The sequence below is a fragment of the Pseudophryne corroboree genome, chromosome 1 (assembly GCF_028390025.1).
Source record: "Pseudophryne corroboree isolate aPseCor3 chromosome 1, aPseCor3.hap2, whole genome shotgun sequence".
NCBI classification, from domain to species: domain Eukaryota; kingdom Metazoa; phylum Chordata; class Amphibia; order Anura; family Myobatrachidae; genus Pseudophryne; species Pseudophryne corroboree.
Window position 1 is genome coordinate 1,033,230,742 of NC_086444.1, and position 26,062 is coordinate 1,033,256,803.

Sequence of the window (26,062 nt, forward strand, 5' to 3'; positions counted from 1 at the left end):
CCTATTTTCTCATATGTCCTAGAGGATGCTGGGGACGACATAAAGACCATAGGGTCTTTACCAAAGCTCCAGTACGGGCGGGAGAGTGCGGATGACCCTGCAGCACCGATTGACCAAACTTTAGGTCCTCAACGGCCAAGGTGTCAAACTTGTAGAATTTTGCAAATGTGTTTGACCCTGACCAAGTAGCTGCTCGGCAAAGTTGTAATGCCGAGACCCCCCGGGCAGCCGCCCAGGAGCCCACCTTCATAGTAGAATGGGCCTTCACCGACATCGGTAACGGCAATCCAGCCGTAGAATGAGCTTGCTGAATCATACCTCTGATCCAGTGCGCAATAGTCTGCTTGGAAACAGGACACCCAATCTTGTTGGGAGCATACAGGACAACAAAACCTCTGTATTCCATATTCGAGCTGTTCTAGCTACATAAATCTTCAAAGCTCCAACCACATCTAGAGACTTTGACTCGAACGTGTCAGTAGCAACTGGCACCACAATAAGTTGGTTTATGTGGAAAGAGGAAACCACCATTGGAAGAAAATGTTGACGAGTTCTCAACTCTGCCCTATCTTCATGAAAGATCAGGTAAGGGCTCTTGTGGGACAAGGCCCCCAATTCAGACACCTGCTTTGCGGATGCCAACGCCAAAAGCATCACCACTTTCCAAGTGAGAAACTTCAACTCTATTTCTTGTAGAGGCTCAAACCAACCCGATTGAAGGAACTGCAACACCACATTAAGGTCCCATGGTGCCACTGGAGGCACAAATGGAGGCTGGATGTGCAGAACCCCCTTCAGGAACGCCTGAACTTCTGGAAAGGAGACCAATTGTTTTTGAAAGAAAACTTATAAGGCCGAAATCTGGACCTTGATTGACCCCAATCTAAGGCATGCATCCAAACCAGCCTGCAGAAAATGGAGAAAACGTCCCAACTCAAACTCTTCCGTAGGAGCCTTCTTGGATTCACACCAAGACACATTTTCTCCAAATACGGTGGTAATGTTTAGACGTTACTCCTTTCCTGGCCTGAATAAGAGTGGGGATGACTTCCTTGGGAATACCCTTTCGGGCTAGGATCCGACGCTCAGCCATGCCGTCAAACGTAGCCGCGGTAAGTCTTGATACACACACGGCCCCTGCTGTAGTAGGTCCTCTCAAGGAGGAAGAGGCAGAGGATCTTCTATGAGCAACTCCTGAAGATCTGGATACCAAGCCCTCCTTGGCCAGTCTGGGGCAATGAAGACTGCTCAAACTCTTGTTCTTATTATTATTTTGAGAACTTTTGGAATCCGTGGAAGTGGAGGGAAAATATATACCGACCAAAACACCCACTGGGTCACCAGTGTATCCACTGCCATTGCTTGAGGGTCTCTCGACCTGGAACAATATCTCTGAAGCTTCTTATTTAGACGAGATGCCATCATGTCTACTTGAGGAACTCCCCAAAGACTCGTCACCTCTGCGAAGACTTCTTGGTGGAGGCCCCACTCTCCTGGATGGAGATCGTGTCTGCTGAGGAAGTCTTCTTCCCAGTTGTCCACTCCCAGAATGAAAATTGCTGACAGAGCTGTAACATGTCTTTCTGCTCAGAGGAGAATCCTTGTCACCTCTGCCATTGCCGCTCTGCTTTTCGTTCCGCCTTGCCTGTTTTTGTACCCGGCTGCAGTTACATTGTCCGACTGGATCTGCACGGGATCTTAAAGAAGATGTACCGCTTGTAGAAGGCCATTGTAAATGGCTCTCAATTCCAGAACGTTTATGTGAAGGCAGGCTTCCTGACTTGACCATTATCCTTGGAAGCTTTCCCCCTATGTGACAGCTCTCCAGCCTCGGAGACTTGCATCCGTGGTTATTAGGACCCAGTCGTGAATCCCAAACCTGCGTCCCTCTAGTAGGTGAGAACTGTGTAGCGACCACTGGAGCGAAATCCTGGCCTTGGGGGACAGGATTATTTTCCGGTGTATGTATAGGTGGCATCCGGACCACTTGTCCAACAGGTCCCACTGGAATACTCTGGCATGAAATCGGCCAAACTATGGCCTCGTAGGCCGCTACCATTTTCCCCAACAACCGAATGCATTGATGGATCAACACGCTTGTTGGTTTTAATATTTGTTTGACCATTTTCTGGATTTCCAGAGCCTTTTCCACTGGAAGAAATACTCTCCGTACTTCTGTGTCCAGAATCATCCCTAATAAGGACAATCTTGTCGTTGGTTCCAACTGCGACTTTGGAAAATTCATGATCCAACCATGTTGTTGGAGTATTGACAGGGAGAGTGCTATGTTCTGCACCAACTGTTCACTGGATCTCGCTTTTATCAGGAGATCGTCCAGATAAGGAATTATATTTACTCCTTTTTAACGAAGGAGGACCATCATCTCCGCCATCACCTTGGTGAATACCCTCGGTGCCGTGGAGAGTCCAAACGGCAATGTCTGAAACTGGTAATGGCAATCCTGTAGTACGAATCTCAGATAAGCTTGGTGAAGAGGATAAATGGGAACATGCAAGTAAGCATCTTTTATGTCTACCGACACCATGAAGTCCCCCTCTTCCAGACTGGAAATCACTACCCTCAGGGATTCCATCTTGAACTTGAACCTTTTCAGGTAGAGATTCAGATTTTCAGGTTTAAAATCGGTCTGACCGAGCTGTCCGGCTTCGGAACTACGAAGAGGCTTGAATAAAAAAAACCTTCTCCTTACTGTGCCAAGGGTACCAGGACAATGACCTGATCCTGACATAATTTTTGAATTGCCGTTGTTACTGCCTCTCTTCCCGGAAGAGAAGCTGGCAAGGTCGATTTGAAAAATCAGCATGGGGGGGTGGGGGTGGGAGTGGGGAGTCTTGAAACTGTAGTTTGTACCCATGGGACACTATTTGTAAGACCCATTGGTCCAGGCCAGATTGAATCCAGATTTGGCTGAAAAGTTTCAGACGTGCTCCCACCCGAGCGGACTCCCGCAAGGGAGCCCCAGCGTTATGCTGCAGATTTGGCAGAAGCAGAGGTGGACTTCTGCTCCTGCAATCCGGGAGACGCTGCAGATTTCTTTCCTTTTCCCCTTCCCCTACCTGCAAAAAAAGGGGAGACCTTTGGCCTTTTTGTATTTGTTTGGCCGAAAGGACTGTATGTGAGAGTGATGTGTCTTTTTCGCCGGTGTAGGAGCATAAGGTAAAAATGTCGACTTACCTGCGGTAGCCGCCGAGGCTAACGCATCCAGCGCATCACCAAACAAGGCCTCACCTTTATACGGGAGATCCTCCATATTTTATTTTGGAATCTACATCAGCATTCCACTGGCGAATCCACAACGCCCTCCGAGCCGATACTGCCATGGTAGCGGTTCTTGATCCCAAGAAACCAATATATTTCATGGATTCTAGTACGTACGCAGCAGCGTCTTTGATATGACCTAACGTTAGGAGTATCTCGTCTCCATCTATTGTGTCAAGGTCTAATGACAAGTTTTCTGACCACTTTTCAATAGCACTACTCACCCACTCACAGACAATGGTAGGCCCGAGTAGTGTCCCATTGGCCACATCAATAAATCACCTCACTCACTTGCGGTCTGTCGGCTCCTTAGGTGAAGCCATTCCAGGCGCAGGGAGAAACACCTTTTCTCTTTTATGACAGGGCCCTGTCTAAAATGCGGGGTGACTCTCACCTTTTTTGGAAAAAGGTAAGCTGCCTGAATTCCTTTTGGGAATCTGAAATTTCTTTTCAGGTTAAATCAGACCTGAGGTGGAAGAAAAATTACATTACTTCTTTACTAAAGTAAACCCTCTCCTTGTGGTTAAAGAGGGGGCTTCGTAACTTCTAACACCTCCTTTACAGCTAAAACATATTTTGAATGCTTTTTTGCTAACTTAGGACCTATTCCCCTGGAATCACTAGTGTCGACACAGGAATCAGAGTCCGTGTCGGTATCAGTTTGTACTACTTGTGCAAATTTGTATGCGACCCAGAAAGGTCCCTGTGGATGAAAGGCAGAACTATTAAAAATCACATCTTCAACAGATTATTTTCATTTTCTGTATGAGATTCAGTCCAACCTCTAACGCACAGGTTCTCAAACTCGGTCCTCAGGACCCCACACAGTGCATGTTTTGCAGGACTCCTCACAGATTCACAAGTGAAATAATTAGCTCCAGCTGTGGACCTTTCAAAAGGTGTCTGTGAGTAATTAATAAACCTGTGCACTTGCTGGGTTACCTGCAAAACGTGCACTGTGTGGGGTCCTGAGGACCGAGTTTGAGAACCCCTGCTCTAACTGATATGATTCACTCTATCATGTAATCTTTCACCCTGTCAGGCTCTTGGTGTCATATTACACCTCTGTGTCCCTAACATGTCTCCACAGAGTTCCCTGCCACAGACATGTCACATGCAGAACCACACCACAGACACTCCGGGACTTATAAGGGGACAGACCCACAGTAAAATCTGTCAGAGGGACACAGATGGGATTTGCCAGTTCACAACCCAGCGCCAGTAACACAATGTCTGTGAACACAAAATGCCCACTGACATTCAGCGCTTTTATAATGTTAATCACACAATTATATAGCACCAAATTCACTGTGGCCCCCCCTGTTTTGCACACGGATACTTGTTCAGTAGTGGAGGAGGACCAGCCTGGTCTCTGCAGCCTGAGGAGAGAGAGTAAATGGCGCTGAGCAGTGTGCTGGCTGACTGAGGAGGAAGCTCCTCTCTTCAATGGTATATTTCTCCTCAGCTTTTATGAGGTCCTTTTTTATACTGGTGGGTGTAGGAATGTGCCTCAGCAACTTATGCCCCTTATTTATGCCAGTTTCCATAGGTTTTTCATACTGCCCAGGGCGCCCCCGCCACCCCACCCCCACCTGCAGTGCCTGTGTATGTGTGGGCAACATGGTGCGCTGCGCTCCCGCCAGCCGCGCGGTACCTTTAGCCGTCACTTTCTTGATTGAAGATCTGTCTTCTAACACTCACCTGTCTTCTGACTTCTGGCTCTGTGAGGGGGGTGACGGCGTGCTGTGGAAGTGAGCATCTAGGCACGGCTAGTGTGCAGTTCCCTTCAGGAGCTAATGGTGTCCTGTCAGCAAGAAGCAGAGCCATGAAACTCTTTAGGAAGTTGGTTCCTACTTCTGCCCCCTCAGTCCCACAAAGCAGGGAGTCTGATGCCAGCAGATCTCCCTGAAAATAAAAAACCTAACATAAGTCTTTTCAGAGAAACTCAGTAGAGCTCCTCAGAGTGCATCCAGTCGACCTGGGCACATTTCTAAAACTGAGGTCTGGAGGAGGGGCATAGAGGGAGGAGCCAGTTCACACCCAATGAAAAGTCTTTAGAGTGCTCATGTCTCCTGCGGATCCCGTCTATACCCCATGGTCTTGATGCCGTCCCCAGCATCCTCTAGGACGTATGAGAAATACACACGCACACACATATACGCTAGCTGAATTCTCGTGCTTCGCTATGGAATTTAAAGAATGGCAATCTTTGTCAGGCCGCACCTCTGGGCTTCTCCGGATTGATGCTGTCAAAATTCTGGTCCTGGGGAGAATAATCCGCCTCCTTCTCTGCCCGTCCCACCTGTGATGCTGCCCTGCTCAGTGCTGTAAAGGCTGGGACGAGAGACCAAGCTCTGCCCGCTGTATGTTAAATATGTTAGGTTTGCAGGCTGACTATGTCAAAAGGGCCCTACTTCTCCTTGCTTAGCTTTGAAACTAAAGTATGCCTCTGCCCTTACCCCTGTGTGCACCTCTGCCCTTACCCCTGTGTGCCTCTGACCTTACTATGCATTGTTACATGTCACCACCTTCCCACCCCAAGCCCTAGAGGTGTCTTACCCCCACAGTATTTCTTCCCAGGTTGAAAGGCATGTGTGTACCAAGTTAGGTGTAAATTGCTTGAGGCATTCCAGGAGGTATGCTGGAACATACATACATACATATATACATACATACATACATACAGTAAGACATATGCCTTGTACAGATAAATCTATATCAATCAGATATAGAGCACTGCCCAGACAATACAGAGGTCCATCACTATCAGTTACTGCTGGAGACACCCCCTGGACTACTCCAGACCTCTGCACAGAGATGCTTTAGCAATATGGGGGTAATTCAGACCTGAAGCCGATCATTGCGGTGCGATGAGTTTTACGAAGAATCCACTCGCACAGTCGATTGCAAGGAGATTGACAGGAAGAAGGCGTTTGTGGGTGGTAACTGACCATATTCAGGGAGTGGTTGGAAAAACGCCAGCGTGTCCAAGCATTTGCAGGGCGGGTGCCTGACGTCAATTCCGGCCCCGGACAGGCTGAAGTGATCGTCTGAGTAAGTCCTGGGCTACTCAGAAACTGCACAAGGTTGTTTTGTACCGATTGGCTGCACATGCGATCGCACACTTGCACAGCTAAAATACACTCCCCGGTGGGCGGCGACTATGCGAACGCAGGACTGCAAAAAAACACTAGCGAGCGATCAGGTCTGAATGGCCCCCTATATCACAATCACAAGGACACTGCATCACTATCATGTCATTTATCCAATTGCTCCCATTGCCTTCACCTCCGGCTTTTAGCTGACGGAGCAGCTGCTGTGGAACTACACATTGCAACAAACCCTGCCATAGATTTTTTATTAGGGCATGCTTAAACTGTGTCAGGGCATGCTGGGATGTTTAGTTCCCCAGCCAGGGGCATAAGTTCACAATAGAAGCCCACAGGCTAGTCAGTCCCCCTTAACACCCCCCCCCCCCTCCCATTCACCATGAACGCCCCAACCCAGCAGCACCCAGGCACACTCTCCTGGGGGTGGGGGGTCTTTGGGTGCTAATTACCTGGGCCTAGGCATGATAGAGGAGCCCAGACTGGGTCACCTGCTGTGTGTCTGCCAGTGTCCCCTGCGAAGAGGAGGAGACATCAGGGTGGGGGAGTGTGCACTCAAGAGGAAGTCTGTCCCCATAGGTTCTAGCTGCTGTGGGAGGGACCCTGCCTCCTGCAGATCACATTCATATTTACCCTCCACATGCGTTTACACCAAGCCAGCAGCATCCAGATAGGGGCAGGTGCTTATTCCTGCTCTGGGGTGCATAAAGCAGAATCTGGAGCAACGGAGGAGGTCAGTGTGCCCCTTCAAAGCTAGCGCCAAGAGGCAACTGCCTTCCATAGTCTCCTGTATTTATGCCCCTTTCCCCAGCACCCAGAGGGCCACATGTTGAATACCCCTGGCACAGAAAAACATGAAATAACAGAGGGCACAAGTTGTTGTATACAATGTACATAGAGCATCTTTGGTTGCACTCTAAAGAATCCAGAGAGACTACAATAACATACATTTTGACAGGGATTCCTATGTATTAGGCTAGTAGTGGTTAAATTACAAAGCAGCTAACAGAATGCTGTTGTGTCTATGACAACAAACACAATTCCTCTGCAATAATCACACGTCTGACTCACCGCTAATGCTGAAGAAACCAGACGCAGAGATGGAGCAAGCCTCTACATTTAAAGAACATATATTATGGACATTAGTGAAATATAGCGTTGTAATGAATATCTTTTAAATTAAGTACAAGTGAAGATTTTATGGGTTGGGTTCAAAATATAGGCCAGGCCGATAATGCTAGGTAATGCAAATTGAAACATTATTGCATAGTATATCATTCTGATGTACTGTCTTTAGTTTTGAATTGACTGGACCCAGTTGTTAACTATGTGGTATGCCGGTTTGTTTTTGTAAGGTAATTTACTGCCTGCCATTTTAGGGTGTGGGGTGTGATTTGAAGATTCCAATTATTGGTTTCCCTTGCAGTATTTCTCCACTTAAGTTCTATCCTGTAGGCTGCGCATTTATGATTGAAGTGTGCATTTATTATCAAAGTGTAATAAAATTTACACAACGGCAGCGTTCAATCGAAGTGAAATAGAATGAAAACAGAAGCACTGCAATCTAACAAAACCAAAAAACTGAAGAACGCATAACAAATGTGAGTCACTTACTCTTCATATCACTCACCTCCTAATTGTTGCATCTGATTAAATAGCACGGAACTACCTTACTGTACTTGGACATTTCAAAAACCATCCATTTTACCAACAAATGCTTGTATCTGTATTTTTGTAATTTGTTTTATATGCACAGCTGCACCAATGCATTTTTACCTACAAACACTTAAAATTCCTTTTAGAATTTAGAATTACCACTGCTCTTTAACCCTCTCACAATCCTCTCTTTTCTTACAGTCCAAATACATTTTTGCACGCACTTTATCTACAGTTTTGATTAATTTAAACTAAATCTACACCCATTGAGCTTACACGGCTTTTCTCACCTGCATCTCTGCAATTCTTCTGCTCTGATTCCCTTACAGCCTCCACTCCTACTTCCAGTTTCCCTCAACCTATTTACCTACTTAACACTATGTCAAAGTTTTCTTCTACTCCCCACATCACTCCGTGTCTACCTAATCATGCATCTTGGCCCCTGTTCACACCTATATCCTTCCCCCTTAGTCTCCTACACCTACTCCTCTGTCTCACCTCCATTCCTGTTACCCCACTTTCATTCACCTCTGACCCATGGTCCTGCTACCCCCCCCCCCCCACACACACAACTCAGCCCTGCTCCCTCCCTCCCTTCCGTCATCTCCCCACACCCCCATCCACATAACACTGAATTGCCTCCCTGCCCACCTCCTGCAGTTTCCTCTCCTAGCACAGGCACTTTCACCATCACTACTCTCTCATCATCCCTGCCCTCATCACTACTGCAACCCTGATAATCTCATTCACATCTCTCCCACGAACTAATACCCCCTATCCTGTGCCCTCAGGAATGCCAGATCTGTTTGTAACAAACTGGTCCCCACACATGACCTTTCCAGTTCCAACTCCCTGCACCTACTAGCCTTTACTGAAACTTGGATTACTCCTTCTGATACTACTTCTCCTGCTGCTCTCTGCTGGGGGCCTCGCATTGACCCCTTACCCCCTGACCTGGGGGTCTCCATGGGGGTGGTGTTGGGGTCCTTTTACCTTCTAGTTACTCCTAGCAACTCATACCACCAGAACCATCCCTTACATTCTCTACATTTGAGTTCCATGCTATACGCCCTTTCCAACCAGTCCATCTTAGTGTAGCTGTCATTTACCGCCCCCCTGGCATTGCCTCCAAATTCAACAACAACTTTGCTTCCTGGCTTCCTCACTTCCTCTCTTCTGACATTCCCTCCATTATCCTAGTCAATTTCAACATCCCTATCGATTTCCCCATACAATCCCCTGCCTCTAAACTCCTTAACCTCACCTCTTCTCTTGGTCTCTCCCAGTGGACCTCCTCACCGTCCCATGTGAATGGGAGCTCACTGGATCTGGTCTTCATTCACCGTTGTAATATTTCAGATTTTTCAGACTCCCCATTTCCCCTCTCTGACCACCACCTATTCTCCTTTAACCTTTCTCTCTCTGCTTCCCCATGTCTACCTCCTAAGGCTACCATCACTAAGCGTAACATTGAGGCTACTGACACCACATTCCTTTCCTCCCTGTTTGACTCACTTCTCTCTCCTATTCTCTCTCTCTCATGCCCCGAACAAGCCACTTCCATATACAATGCATACCTTACTTCTGCTCTTGACTCTGTTGCTCCACCAACCACTATTCACCCTCGCAAATTAACACCTCAACCCTGGCACACCAAATGCACCAGATATCTGCAAAAATGCTCACGTACTGCTGAGCGACACTGGAGGAAATCACGCTCTAAGGCAGACTTCCTCCATTTCAAACTTATGCTCTCATCCTTCAGTGCTGCCCTTTTTCTCTTGCTAAACAGTCATACTTCAAGAACCTCATCTCCTCCCAGTCTTCCAACCCCCGACGCCTCTTTGCCACTCTCAACTCACTCCTCTGCCCACCTCGTCTCCCTTCCTCACTCTCTGCTCTTGACTGCCACTTACATCACATCCAAAATTGACTCCATACGTCAGGACATCACATCACACCATCAGCAACTAGCCTCCTTCCATCCATCTCACAAACTGACAACTTTCTCCCATGCATCTGGTGAGGAAGTCATGGCCCTCTCATTCGTTCCTGTCCCCTCCCCACTTGACCCTATCCCTTCCCGCCTCCTCCGCTACCTCTCTCCTTCTGCCTGTGCTCATCTTTCCCACCTTCTCAGTCTCTCCCTCTCATCAGGCACTGTCCCCCCTACCCATGAACCAAACACTCTCTCCAACTACAGACCCATCTCTCTTCTCCCTTTTGCCTTCAAATTCCTTGAGCGTATTGTCTACAATAGTCTTACTTCCTTTCTTTCCTCACACTCACTGCTTGACCCATTCCAGTCTGGCTTCCGTCCTCTCCACTCCACTGAAACTGCCCTTACAAAAGTCTGCTATGACCTCCATGCTGCTAAATCTAAGTGCCACTACTCTCTACTTATTCTTCTTGATCTCTCTGCTGCTTTTGACACTGTGGACCACCCTCTCCTACTACAAATCCTTCACTCCATTGGTCTGCGGGATACTGCCCTCTCTTTGCTGTCTTCCTACCACTCTAACCATTCATTCTCTGTCTCCTCTCATAAACCCTCACTTCCACTAACTGTAGGTGTACCCAAAGGTTCTGTCCTTGGTCCTCTTCTTTTCTCTCTCTATACGTCCTCACTAGATAAGATCATTAGTTCTTTTGATTTCCAATATCATCTCTATGCTGATGACACTCAAATCTATATTTCCTTTCCAGACCTCCCCCCTGCTCTCCTCACTCGTATCTCCAACTGTCTCTCTGCTATCTCTGTTTGGATGTCCCAGCACTTTCTTAAAACTTAACATGTCTAAAGGCCCGCATTCACGGGCAGATGTGGGAGAGATGTGTGCTGAGCGAACCGCTCAGCAAACATCTCTCCCCCCGCTCAGCACAGTGCGATGTGTGCAGAGCGTGCGGGGGGATGAGGGGGGCCACTCATTCCACCCAGCGGGTGAAATGAGCGACCTGCTAGATTGAGCCTGCAAGCAGGACAATCTAGCACCAGCAACAGCGATGCGCGGGGCTGCGCATCGCTATCGCTGTGGGGGGTACACACGGAGCGATCATGCTTAAACTCTAAGCAATCTAGTCAGATTGCTTAGATTGTCGCTCCGTAAGTACCCCCCTGAAGACCGAGCTGATCATCTTCCCTCCCTCCCGCATAACCTCATTTCCTACAATCTCATTATCTATTGATGGCACTACTATCACCTGTAGCCCCCCCAAGTGCGCTGTCTAGGAGTAATCCTGGACTCTTCCCTCTCCTTCAAACCACACACTCAGCACCTCTCGCAAACCTGCTATTTTCATCTAAAAAATATTTCCAGGATCAGACCCTTTCTGACCCAGGATGCTACCAAGACTCTTATCCACTCACTGGTCATCTCCAGACTGGACTACTGTAAGCTCCTCCTGACTGGCATTCCTGACAAATACCTCTCTCTACTCCAATCTATCCTCAATGCTGCTGCCCGGCTCATTTTCCTCACACACACTACGTCCACCTCTCCTCTCTTGCAAGACGTTCACTGTATCTCCCTTTACACTCCCACCCGTCCTCTTCGCTCTGCTAATGCACGCCGACTCTCCTACCTCCAAGATTTTTCACGTGCTGCTCCATTTCTCTGGCATTCCCTACCTCTCCCCCTCAGACTCTCCACAAAACTTCAAACGGGCTCTCAAGACCCACTTCTTCACCAAACCCAGCCAAATGTCATCCTAACCCTCTGTTCCACACTCTCTATGTAGCCCGACTGTGTCACCCCATCTGTCTATCCCCTCCCCTTTAGAATGTAAGCTCTCACGAGTAGGGCCCTCCCTCATGTGCTAATCCTTTTTCTTACTTTAATAATCTTCAACTGCACCAAATCCAGCAGTCTTCTGCCCCCTGATACTTATTCCAGTGTCATCTGCTGATGTAGCTATGTTTATTTACCCTGTACTTGTCCTTTATTGTCAACTGTAAGTTACTGTTCTCCTGTTTTGATTATTTTTTAATGTACTCTGTAATTGGGCGCTGCAGAACCCTTGTGGCACCATATAAATAAAGGATAACAATGATTATAAAGGATAATAATATAATGATAATATAATGATAATTAAAAAAAAATGCCAGTGGTCGGGATTCCTGGCAGTCAGAATACCGACCGCGGCATCCCGACAGTGAGAGTGGGACGGTAAATATAAATGGCCCCATGTCCCTCCCTTCCCGCAGACTAAACCTAACCCCCCTTCCCCACCAGCAACATAACCCTAACCCTCCCCGGTGGTGCCTAACCCTAATCCCCCCCCCCCTCCCTGCAGCCAAAACCTAATAACCCCCCCCCCCCCCCCCACCCCTAACCTAATCCTTGCCAGTGGTGCCTATACCTAACCCCTCCCTTCCTGTAGCCTAAACCTAACCTTCCCTCCCCCCAAACCCCCCTCCCCACAGCCTTATCTATCGGGATCCTGACCGGATCCCCTATTTTACCATCCTAATTGCATGTAACAAAATGTAAATCTGCATCATACTACATGATTGCCTAAATATAAAATGAATGAAAGTGGCGTCTTATACAAATCACTCCTCAAGCCAGCACCACTATAGCAGCATTCCCTTCTGGGACAACTGGCTGTCAAATCGCAGAAACAAAAAAAAACACGCAAATCTAACTCACTGCACATGTTATATCTAATCTGCCCCACTGTAGTGTGCATGGTTTTGCCCATTAGAGAAAGACCCTGAATTAGGCCCTTAATGAAATATTCCTGTAGAGAAAGAAGACAAGTTGCTTTGGGAAGATTACAATGAGCCAGCAATACGATGCATTAGCAATCTAGAAAAATTGTGTTCAGTGCAGAATGATGAATTTTATTTATATATGCCAACAGCTCTTCACTGAGGCGCCAGAGGAAAACAGAAAAAGCACTTTCTAATGATGTGATTTCATAATGGATAAAAGTCACACAGACAAATCTGTGACATGAAATTTATTTGTATGCATAGGATGCAGTGTCTAAGACAGCGGATCAAAAAATAAGCCAAAACCTTTTAATTATTCTACTGTACTTAAGGTCACCTATCCCCCCACGACACCTTTCCTCCCAGCTAAACCTCATGTGAAAAGGCAAGTAAAACCAGCACCACAAATCCTTCTTTAACGCTAATTCAGCAGCACTATGGTTATAATATATACAGTCATATAAAACAAAACTGCATGGCACATCATACACAGCACAGTAATGGTAACTGATCAAATGTTACTGATCAATAATAATTTAGATTTTACTTTTTCCTCTGTACCAGGAGGGAGTTAGTGAATAATCAATAGTCTTGTGTTCTTCGGAAGCGCTATTTCTACGCATTTACAATGAAAACCCTTAAGTTACATGACATGTTCATGATGCTTTGATTGACAGCTCATTTGCATACTTTTAATGGATGACCTGTGGACAATAGATCAGCTGTAGTTTTTTTTAATGTATTTATTTTTATTTTTTCATGTATAAAGTGTAGGTTTTGTTGCACCATTTGATCAGATAGTGAGATGTGTCACAACCAGTGCCATTTCTTTCGGAGGACGAGCCGTGCAACACTTTGTTCCCCCTCCTCTTCCCTACTAATCCGCTTGGGGGCGGAGTTTCACAGAAAGACAACGCCACCGCGTCATTCTTCGAAACCCCCCCCCCCCCCCCCCCGTGAACGGAGTACTAGGAAAGAGGGAGAAGGGGGAGCATGATCTCAGTGCTGGCGGGCTAGCGCCCACTAGTGAGTATTCTTTATACACCCCCTTCGCAACAAGCATGGATCCCAGAGCATGAAAACCCTGGCAACGAGTATGACACCGAGCGCGTGATACCCCTGGCAACAAGCATGACACCCAGCGTGTGAAACTCCTGGCAACGAGCACTTAATTTAAAAGCAATTAGAAGCTTTACTGTAGGGCAAAATGTATCATGGGCATTGCGGTGTGTGGCATAATATGGTGCAAGGGGGATTACTGTGTGGGGCTTAATATGATGGAATTTTTTTTCCTGTGGTGGCTGAGGTCTGTTGTTGCAGGGTCAAAAAGTGGGGTGTAAGATAGTCTTTTCCAGCAAAGCCACATGCACTCGCCGGGAGAACGCGTGCAAAATAGGTGTGTGGGGGGAGGGGCGCATTTTTTACTGTTCACACTAGGAGCCAAATTGTCTAGAAACGGCCCTGGTCACAACCATACCCACTGAAACTATATTAAGCTGCCCCTTTGCGTCCTCTCATTTTGTAGGTTCTAGTTTGCCACTGAATTTGCAGAAAGTGGTGTAGGAACAAATCTGATACATGATAATTATATTTTAAGGTGGCACATAGTATATTTCCTCTACAGCGCTGTGGAAACTGTCACAGCAATGGTACAGTAAAGGTAAGCTTGCTAGGCTAAGCTCGTTTTTGTTTTCCACTTTATTTTAATTTGAACATGGCAAGTCCCATACAGATTTCTATTGTTTGCAATGGCATAATCATTTTTTTCAGCAAATTGTATCACTATTTATCCCACAGTTCTCAGGAACTGTTGATGGACAAATATTCAATGGCAAATTAGAATAGTTGCTTGACTTTACAAAGCAAAACCTTCTCAATGAAGCAAAAGCATAACCCATGTCACACCACATTTTCTCCAATGAAGTAAAATTACCTCTTGTTATTTTTAAGAGGGATTTCAATCCATAGACCGTGCTTGTTTTCCAGGAATAGAGAGCATAGACTGTAAATTCCAAGGGGACAGAGACTAAAGGGCAGAGATTAAATAAACCTTTTTAAAGCATTGCATAATTTGTAGCTGCTATGTAAATAAAGAACAAATATCTATGGCATTGTATTTAGTAACAAGTTATAGAACGTTATTTATACTTAAAACACAGGGGCGGATTGGCCATAGGGCTCACCAGGAAGATTCCCGGTAGGCAGACTTGTCTGTGGGGCCTGTTTTGTATGTTGTAATGTGGCCCCACCCACCACATGACAAGCAGCCCGTTGAACTCAGTACACTGCATTGTCCCCATTCATTCTGCTATTCCATCTCTGCAGTAAAGCACCTCTGCCATCCAGTGATGTTGCCACGGCTACACTGTATACTTCTACAGTATACACACATACGTCGGGCCAATCCTGCACAATATAACAAGGCAACTTTCCCAATCCGCCACTGGTCTCAGACACAACTGCAGCAAAAGACACAAGGAAGGTCGCTACTGCATACAATAAGGTCCTGTGAGGTGCGATCTCTCCCAGTCAACAGAACCAACCCCTTTATCAGACCGCACCCCATTAGGGCTGCTTCCATAAATTTCCTGGGCTGATTTTAAATCCCAATCTGCCCCTGCTTAAACAGTAGTTAGAGCAGGTGAAATACAACTATACAGAGCACACAAATTGTGGAACATCAGTTTCCCTTTCTTCTAGACACTTCTGCTACCATGGTTACTAAGCAGCATGCAGCCAACACGTCCTTAATGCAGTACTACATCCACAGCCAGGGCTGCCCCCTGAACAGCTAGCGTGGGGGGCTCCTACCAATGAAATGGTCAATATGATATACTGGCAATGTTATTAAATAAGTGCAATGTAGTATCCCAGCAAAACAAAATGGGTGGAGCACGCCCCCCCCCCCCCCCCTTCACATAATGCCTAACTGAAACCCCAGTTCACAGCGGATATGATTGTGTCTGAGGGGGACGTAAATGCAATGCTGCATGCAAGCAGCAATGTATTTCTGTCTGATCTCCAGGAGGGACATGCAACCGATGTTGCAAGCGGGGATCCAACACTGCGACTAATGTACCACGCACTTGGCTAGCTGAGTAAGCTTACTCAGCTGCCCAATGGAAACGCGCTGGGGAGGGGGTGTTCACATGCAGACCCCTGTCTTCTCCCAGAAAACATGGGCAAGGGAAAGGGCGGGGGTGAGATACCATTCTGTGCGACTTTGCACAGCCACCATCAGGTCTGAATTAGGCCCTGAGTCACACTCACTGCTGATGTGGTGCGATGTTTGTTAGCACAGTTCTGATTCAGAAATGTATTAGTGTGACAGGAGGGTGGCAGTGGGGATGAAAGTGACATTGGAGGTCATATTCAGAATCTGCAAAGTGGGCATCTTAGTCCAGCAAAGGGCTTTGTCGTCGCATTAGCAAAAAGGCGTCTATGTACTAAGCCTTGAAAGAGAAAGTGCATGGAGATAAAGTACCAGTCAATCAACTCCTAACTGCCATGTTGCAACACTGCCAACACAGGATGAGGTTTGAAACAGGACAGTTAGGAGCTGGTTGGTTGGTACTTTGGGGCCAATGTATTAAGCCTGGAGAAGTGATAAAGTGGAAAGTGATAACTCACCAGCCAATCAGCTTCTGTCTAGTTACAGGCTGGGTTTGAAAATGACAGTTCGGAGCTGACTGGCTGGTTTGCTATCACCTTCCACTGTATTACTTCTAAAGGTCTTAATACATCTGCCCCTTTATCTCTTTCCAAGCCTTAGTACATAGACCCCACAGTCAGAGATGTTACAGCAGCAAAAGTCACTGATATGGACAAGGCTGCATCCAACTCAGAGTCAGCCCCACTTTGTCACAGTGCCCACCATGCTGTTGCTGTAACTATATATAGGGCCCCTAGGCAATTGCCCTAGGTAACCTATTGCTAATCCAGCAATGTCAACAGTTGTTTAAAGCTACCATTATTAGCGGCAGATATTGCTGAAATCCAGTAATTGCTGTGAACTACAAGCCATACCAAGTGCCTCACTGATTCCTGGTAAAGAATTAGAAAAAGAAGTTCATTTTGTCCCCTATGTGAAGGCAGAGGGTGTTCTACGTTTCCCAGGTACACAAAATTCCCTCTGTGTAAAGCTGCAAATTTGTTGCACATTTCAGTCTTGGGCCACCCATCATCAGATCCCACCCCCCAAAAAAATAAAATAAAAAAAATTAAATGTCCACCACCCATCTCAGATTTTTACCAAAAAATTTTTAGTTGAGAGGATGTCAAAACAACTATTTTTGCCAAATATCTCTACTGTCTGACAATTAGTTGATTAAATATTGATTTCTCTAACGTCCTAAGTGGATGCTGGGGACTCCGTAAGGACCATGGGGAATAGCGGCTCCGCAGGAGACTGGGCACATCTAAAGAAAGCTTTAGGACTATCTGGTGTGCACTGGCTCCTCCCCCTATGACCCTCCTCCAAGCCTCAGTTAGATCTCTGTGCCCGAACGAGAAGGGTGCACACTAGGGGCTCTCCTGAGCTTCTTAGTGAAAGTTTTAGATTAGGTTTTTTATTTTCAGTGAGACCTGCTGGCAACAGGCTCACTGCATCGAGGGACTAAGGGGAGAAGAAGCGAACTCACCTGCGTGCAGAGTGGATTGGGCTTCTTAGGCTACTGGACATTAGCTCCAGAGGGACGATCACAGGCCCAGCTTGGATGGGTCCCAGAGCCGCGCCGCCGGCCCCCTTACAGAGCCAGAAGAGGTCCGGAAAATCGGCGGCAGAAGACGTCCTGTCTTCAACAAGGTAGCGCACAGCACTGCAGCTGTGCGCCATTGCTCTCAGCACACTTCACACTTCGGTCACTGAGGGTGCAGGGCGCTGGGGGGGGGGCGCCCTGAGACGCAATAAAAACACCTTGGATGGCAAAAAAAAATGCATCACATATAGCTCCTGGGCTATATGGATGCATTTAACCCCTGCCAGAATCCATAAAAAAGCAGGAGAAAAGTACGCGAAAAAGGGGCGGAGCCTATCTCCTCAGCACACTGGCGCCATTTTCCCTCACAGCTCCGTTGGAGGGAAGCTCCCTGTCTCTCCCCTGCAGTCACTACACTACAGAAAGGGTTAAAAAAAAGAGAGGGGGGCACTAATTAGGCGCAGTATTAACTATACAGCAGCTATAAGGGGAAAAACACTTATATAAGGTTATCCCTGTATATATATAGCGCTCTGGTGTGTGCTGGCAAACTCTCCCTCTGTCTCCCCAAAGGGCTAGTGGGGTCCTGTCCTCTATCAGAGCATTCCCTGTGTGTGTGCTGTATGTCGGTACTTTTGTGTCGACATGTATGAGGAGAAAAATGATGTGGAGACGGAGCAGATTGCCTGTAATAGTGATGTTACCCCCTAGGGGGTCGACACCTGAGTGGATGAACTGTTGGAAGGAATTACGTGACAGTGTCAGCTCTGTATAAAAGACAGTGGTTGACATGAGACAGCCGGCTACTCAGCTTGTGCCTGTCCAGACGTCTCATAGGCCGTCAGGGGCTCTAAAGCGCCCGTTACCTCAGATGGCAGATATAGACGCCGACACGGATACTGACTCCAGTGTCGACGGTGAAGAGACGAATGTGACTTCCAGTAGGGCCACACGTTACATGATTGAGGCAATGAAAAATGTTTTACACATTTCTGATAATACGAGTACCACCAAAAAAAGGGGTATTATGTTCGGTGAGGAAAAACTACCTGTAGTTTTCCTGAATCTGAGAAATTAAATGAGGTGTGTGATGATGCGTGGGTTTCCCCCGATAACAACGGATAATTTCTAAAATGTTATTGGCATTATATCCTTTCCCGCCAGAGGTTAGGGTGCGTTGGGAAACACCCCCTAGGGGGGATAAAGCGCTCACACGCTTGTAAGGGCTCTACCTTCGCCTGAGATGGCCGCCCTTAAGGATCCTGCTGATAGAAAGCAGGAGGGTATCCTAAAAGGTATTTACACACATGCTGGTGTTATACTGCGACCAGCAATCGCCTCAGCCTGGATGTGCAGTGCTGGGTTGGAGTGGTCGGATTCCCTGACTGAAAATATTGATACCCTAGATAGGGACAGTATATTTTTGCCTATAGAGCATTTAAAAGATGCATTTTTATATATGCGTGATGCACAGCGGAATATTTGCCGACTGGCATCAAGTCTAAGCGCGTTGTCCATTTCTACCAGTAGAGGGTTATGGACACGTCAGTGGTCAGGTGATGCGTATTCCAAACGGCATTTGGAAGTATTGCTTTATTAAGGGAGGAGTTATTTGGGGTCGGTCTTTCAGACCTGGTGGCCACGGCAACAGCTGGGAATTCCACGTTTGTACCCCAGGTCGCCTCTCAACATGAGAAGACGCCGTATTATCAGGCGCAGTCTTTTCGTGGACAAGCGGGCAAAAGGTTCCTCATTTCTGCCCCGTGACAGAGGGAGAGGAAAAAGGCTGCAGAAATCAGCCAGTTCCCAGGAACAGAAACCCTCTCCCGCCTCTGCCAAGCCCTCAGTATACGCTGGGGCTTTACAAGCAGAATCAGGCACGGTGGGGGGCCCGTCTCAATGAATTTCAGCGCGCAGTGGGCTCACTCGCAAGTAGACCCCTGGATCCTTCAGGTGATATCTCAGGGGTACAAATTAGAATTCGAGACGTCTCCCCCTCGCCGTTTCCTAAAGTCGGCTTTACCAATGAATCCTTCTGACAGGGAGACAGTTTTGGAAGCCATTCACAAGCTGTATTCCCAGCAGGTGATAATCAAGATACCCCTCCTGCAACAGGGAACGGGGTATTATTCCACACTGTTGTGGTACCGAAGCCGGACGGCTCGGTGAGACCGATTCTAAATCTAAAATCTTTGAACACTTACGTACAGAGGTTCAAATTCAAGATTGAGTCACTCAGAGCAGTGATTGCGAACCTGGAAGAAGGGGACTACATGATGTCTCGGGACATCAAGGATGCTTACCTTCATGTCAAAATTTACCCTTCTCACCAAGGGTACCTCAGGTTTATGGTACAGAACTGTCACTATCAGTTCAGACGCTGCCGTATGGATGGTACACGGCACCCCGGGTCTTTACCAAGGTAATGACCGAAATGATGATATTCCTTCGAAGGAAGTGAATTTTAGTTATCCCTTCCTTGGACAATTCCCTGATAAGGGTAAGATCCAGGGAACAGTTGGAGGTCGGTGTAGCACTATCTCAGGTAGTGTTGCGGCAGCACGATTGGATTCTCAATATTCCAAAATCGCACCTGGTTCCGACGACGTGTCTTCTGTTCCTAGGGATGATCCTGGACACAGTCCAGAAAAAGGTGTTTCTCCCGGAGGAGAAAGCCAGGGAGTTATCCGAGCTAGTCAGGAACCTCCTAAAACCGAGCCAAGTCTCAGTGCATCAATGCACAAGGGTTCTGGGTAAAATGGTGGCTTCCTACGAAGCAATCCCATTCGGCAGATTCCACGCAAGAACTTTCCAGTGGGACCTGCTGGACAAATGGTCCGGATAGCATCTTCAGATGCATCAGCGGATAACCCTGTCACCAAGGACAAGGGTGTCCCTCCTGTGGTGGTTGCAGAGTGCTCATCTTCTAGAGGGCCGCAGATTAGGCATTCAGGACTGGGTCCTGGTGACCACGGATGCCAGCCTGCGAGGCTGGGGAGCAGTCACACAGGGAAGGAATATCCAGGGCTTATGGTCAAGCCTGGAGACATCACTTCACATAAATATCCTGAAGCTAAGGGACATTTACAATGCTCTAAGCTTAGCAAGACCTCTGCTTCAAGGTCAGCCGGTGTTGACCCAGTCGGACAACATCACGGCAGTCACCCACGTAAACAGACAGGGTGGCACAAGAAGCAGGAGGGCAATGGCAGAAGCTGCAAGGATTCTTCGCTGGGCGGAAAATCATGTGATAGCACTGTCAGCAGTATTCATTCCGGGAGTGGACAACTGGGAAGCAGACTTCCTCAGCACGACCTCCACCCGGGAGAGTGGGGACTTCACCCAGAAGTCTTCCACATGATTAAAAACTCGACAGGTATTGCGCCAGGTCCAGGGACCCTCAGGCAATAAGCTGTAGACGCTCTGGTAACACTGTGGGTGTACCAGTCAGGGTATGTGTTCCCTCCTCTGCCTCTCATACCCAAGGTACTGAGATTGATAAGATGGAGAGGAGTAAGCACTATATTCGTGGTTCCGGATTGGCCAAGAAGGACTTGGTAACCGGAACTTCAAGAGATGCTCACGGAGGATCCGTGGCCTCTACCTCTAAGAAGGGACCTGCTCCAGCAAGGACCCTGTCTGTTCCAAGACTTACCGCGGCTGCGTTTGACGGCATGGCGGTTGAACGCCGGATCCTGAAGGAAAAAAGGCATTCCGGATGAAGTCATCCCTATCCTGATCAAAGCCAGGAAGGATGTAACCGCAAAAACATTATCACCGCAATTGGCGAAAATATGTTGCGTGGTGCGAGGCCAGTAAGGCCCGACGGAGGAAATTCAACTGGGTCGATTCCTACATTTCCTGCAAACAGGAGTGTCTATGGGCCTGAAATTGGGGTCCATTAAGGTTCAAATTTCGGCCCTGTCAATTTTCTTCCAAAAAGAACTAGCTTCAGTCCCTGAAGTTCAGACGTTTGTAAAAGGGGTACTGCATATACAGCCTCCTTTTGTGCCTCCAGTGGCACTTTGGGATCTCAATGTAGTTTTGGGTTCCAAAAGTCACATTGGTTTGAACCACTTAAATCTGTGGAGTTAAAATATCTCACATGGAAAGTGGTCATGCTGTTGGCCCTGGCCTGGGCCAGGCGCGTGTCAGAATTGGCGGCTTTATCCTAAAAAAGCCCTTATCTGATTTTCCATTCGGACAGGGCGGAATTGAGGACTCGTCCTCAGTTTCTCCCCAAGGTGGTTTCAGCGTCTCACCTGAAACAACCTATTGGTGGTGCCTGCGGCTACTAGGGACTTGGAGGCCTCCAAGTTGCTAGACGTTGTCAGTGCCCTGAAAATATATGTTTCCAGGACGGCTGGAGTCAGGAAATCTGACTCGCTGTTTATCCTGTGTGCACCCAACAAGCTGGGTGCTCCTGCTTCTAAGCAGACTATTGCTCGTTGGATTTGTAGTACAATTCAGCTTGCACATTCTGTGGCAGGCCTGCCACAGCCAAAAATCTGTAAATGCCCACTCCACAAGGAAGGTGGGCTCATCTTGGGCGGCTGCCCGAGGGGTCTCGGCTTTACAACTTTGCCGAGCAGCTACTTGGTCAGGAGCAAATACGTTTGTAAAATTCTACAAAATTGATATCCTGGCTGAGGAGGACCTGGAGTTCTCTCATTTGGTGCTGCAGTCATCCGCACTCTCCCGCCCGTTTGGGAGCTTTGGTATAATCCCCATGGTCCTTACGGAGTCCCCAGCATCCACTTAGGACGTTAGAGAAAATAAGAATTTACTTACCGATAATTCTATTTCTCATAGTCCGTAGTGGATGCTGGGCGCCCATCCCAAGTGCGGATTGTCTGCAATACTTGTACATAGTTATTGTTACAAAAATCGGGTTATTATTGTTGTGAGCCATCTTTCAGAGGCTCCTCTGTTATCATGCTGTTAACTGGGTTCAGATCACAGGTTATACGGTGTGATTGGTGTGGCTGGTATGAGTCTTACCCGGGATTCAAAATCCTTCCTTATTGTGTACGCTCGTCCGGGCACAGTATCCTAACTGAGGCTTGGAGGAGGGTCATAGGGGGAGGAGCCAGTGCACACCAGATAGTCCTAAAGCTTTCTTTAGATGTGCCCAGTCTCCTGCGGAGCCGCTATTCCCCATGGTCCTTACGGAGTCCCCAGCATCCACTACGGACTATGAGAAATAGAATTATCGGTAAGTAAATTCTTATTTTTTCAATGTATTAAATTATTTACTCATTTCGGCTTCTTTATCCAGTTTATTTGAAGTATCACGGGTGTTTATAAGGAATCACCACAAAATTTGGACCCCTAAGGTAACTTTTCCTCCCGAATCCAAACCAAATTACTTTATCTGCCTCATGTTTTGCATTACAGCACAAACGCACGTTTTTCAAATAGAATTATAAATGCTAGGTTCAGTCATCATTAGGGAAACCATTTTTTGGGTGGGTGCTTAAAAAATGTATACATTACGATCACAGGGAAAAAAAATCAGCAATGTACTCAGTTTCATAGTGGAGAAAAAAAAATCATCAAGTTGACGCTTGATTATTGATGTACCTCAAACATAAAATTTACACACTGTTAAAAACCATGCCATACCGCATTTGTAGTGCTGTTGATGATGCAACAGCCCATCTGTATACAACTAAGTCGCAGGCTGAATACCTATGCCAGCTGAAGAAAACTATTCGCCTAGAAACAGAAGCTTTTGTATTACAGGTTGAGTATCCCTTATCCAAAATCCCACATTTTTGGGTCCCCTACTGAGATAATGACATATATATTATGTGTGTATATACTGTAGATATATTATATAGATATAGAATATGCAACCTGTACTAGATTTTGCGGAAAATGATTAATTTGTGTGTCAGGATGCAATTCAAGGATTCAACTGGGACACTTCACAAGCAACACTCCACCCATTTGTTGTATATTTTAGGCAAGATGATTGTGACGCTTTAAACTGTGTGAGCCTGTGCATTATTAGCGATAGCAAATGACCATGTAGCCATAACTGTGCATGCCTTCTTTACGGTAGTTATGAAACACTTAGTGAAACTATTACCAAAATTAGTATGTTCACTACTTTAGTGATGGTGCTAGTGCACAATACAAGAACTGCAAAAACTTTTTGAACTTATGCTTCCATAAGGATGACTTTAACATTTAAGCAGAATGGAATTTTTTGCCACATCTCATGGTAAGAATCCGTGTGATGGCATTGGAGGGACATTTAAACGTCTAGCCACAAACACCAGTCTGGAAGCAGTGGAAACCCATCACATCTTGACACCTTTGGACCTGTATAGCTGGGCAAATTAAAAATGTACATAGCACAAGGTTTTTTTTACGTGTCACAAAACAAAATAGAAGACGGCAAAACCAAGCTGCATAGCAGCCTAGAAACAGCAAAGACTGTGGCAGGAACATGTACTCATCACAGATTTCGGCCTATTAGTAATGATGAGCTACACATATCCCGATTGTCATCAGACAACATGAAGACAGCAGGAACCAGAGTTAGTGTTACTATGACCAGAGTCACAAAAAATTTAGACAAAAGTGATTTGCAATCTGGAACATACATAGCAGCAGTGTATGATAACATCTGGTACATTGGGTATATCATTCAATGTAATTTGGAGGAACTAGATGTGCTAGTACACTTTATGAAATGAAACCAATCAACAAATGTGCTGTCAAGGCCTTCAAGAGATAAGTGCTTTGTTCCTTTTATTTATGTCCTTTATGTAACAAAAGTGCCTACTATCCAAGGAAGTACTGGAAGGCAGTATAAACTTTCTGCTGAAAGTTTAAGGAAAATTACAGACCGTTACAACAGGTTTCAAACAAGGGAAAAATAATGAGATTGTTGACTTAACTTCAGTTATGGACTCAAGTTATGTTAAAGGTTTTAAAATTAAATGTTTTTTTTTTGTCAATTATGAATGCGGTACAACAGCAAATCGAACATCAACTTCATTATTATTTTTTCTCCACTATTAAACAGAGTACCATGCCAATTTGTTTTTATGGTAGTAATGTATCCCTTTTTTAAGCACCCCTAAAAAATGGTATCCCTAATGTCGACTGAACCCAGCGTTTTTAATTCTATTAAAAGAAACATGCATTTTTCCCGTAACGCAAAACATGAGGTAGATAAAGTAATTTGGTTTAGATTTTTGGATTCCCTTCATTGCCCACTTGACTCAATCCCTTCCCACCTCCTCTGTTCTTTTCCTCCAGACCCCTGCTCCCACATTGCCCACCTGCTCAACCATCTTCTCTTTTCAGGAATTTTCACATTCTACATTAGTTTAAGAGGGAGCAAATGAGGACGAGGAAGCAGAAGAGGAAACAAAAGAGGAAGTGTTAGCAAAATAGTAAGAGGGAGTGAAAAAGAGGAAGTGGAAGCAAAGGAAGCAAAAGAGAAGAAGAGGAAGACAAAGCAAGGGGAAGAGGAAGCAAAAGAGTAAGCACCAAAAAAGTGGAAGCAAAAGAGGAAGTGGAAGTGAAGAAAAGTAAGCACAATGCCCCTGCCCCCACATTGTCCACCTGCTCAACCATCTTCTCTTTTCAGTTTAAGATAAGGAAGCAAGAGGAAGAGGGTGAGGAAGAGTAAGCAAAAGAGGAAACAAAAAATGGAGGAAGCAAAAAAGGAAGAGCAAGAAGGAAGCAGGAAGTGGAAGAAGGAAGCAAAAGAGAAAGAGGAAACGGAAGAGGAAGGCAAATAGGAAGCGGAAGCAAAAAGTGAAACAGGAAGTGGAAGACGAAGCAAGGGGAAAGGGAAGCAAAAAAGGAAGAGGAAGCCCCAAAAAAGGGAAGCAAAAGAAAAGAAAGTAGAAGAGGAAGCAAAGTAAGCACATTGCTCCTGCTCCCACATTGCCCACCTGCTCAACCATCTATGCTTTTAAGATGAGGAAACAAGAGGAAGAGGGTGAGGAGGAAGGAGAAGTGGAGGAAAGAAAGCGAGAGAAAGTAGAAGAAAAAAGGAAGAGGAAGCAAAAGAAGAGGAAGTGGAAGAGGAAGCAAAAAGGAAGTGGAAAAGGAGGAGGTTGAGGAGGAAGAAGCAGCAAATGAAAAAGAAAGCAAATGAGGAAGCTCCTTTTCCTCATTTGCTTTCTCTCATTTGCTTCCTCTGCCAGGAGGAAAAAGGAAGCGAGGGAGTAAGTGGAGGAAGAGCAAGGGGTAAGCAAGATAAAAGGAGGAAGTGGAAGAAGGAAGCAAGAGAAGAAAAGCAAAAGAGAAAGTGGAAGCAAATGAGGAAGTCGAGGAAAGAGGAAGCAAAAGAGGAAGTGGAAGCAAAAGGATTTGAAAGCGGCAAACGAGGAAGAAAAAAGGAAGTGGAAGCCATAGAAGAAAAGTGTGAAGATTAAGAGGAAGCAAATGAGGAAGAGTAAGCGGAAGTGGAGGAAAGAGGAAGAGAAAGCAAAAAGGAAGTGAAAGAGGAAGTGGTAGCCAACGAGGAAGTGGAAGACAGACATCCATCCCCCCGCATGTCTGAGAAGTGGAAGAGGATGAAGAGTAAGGAGGAAGTAAAAGATGAAGGAGGAAGTGGAAGAAGGAAGCAAAAATGAAGT

At 46.4% G+C, this 26,062-nt stretch overlaps 1 protein-coding gene across 3 annotated transcripts in view; it reads right to left on the reverse strand.

Moving 5' to 3' along the window:
- The window catches only part of CFAP97 (cilia and flagella associated protein 97), a 170,509-nt gene that overhangs the window by 86,579 nt on the left and 57,868 nt on the right, over positions 1-26,062 (reverse strand). For 2 of the 3 annotated variants that reach the window (XM_063920746.1, XM_063920750.1), the window contains exon 4: positions 14,690-14,782. The exons of the other annotated variant lie outside the window; for it this stretch is intronic. In XM_063920746.1, the coding sequence (XP_063776816.1) occupies positions 14,690-14,782 (93 nt within the window). The remainder of the gene's footprint in view (positions 1-14,689; positions 14,783-26,062) is intronic. 3 annotated transcript variants of the gene reach the window in all.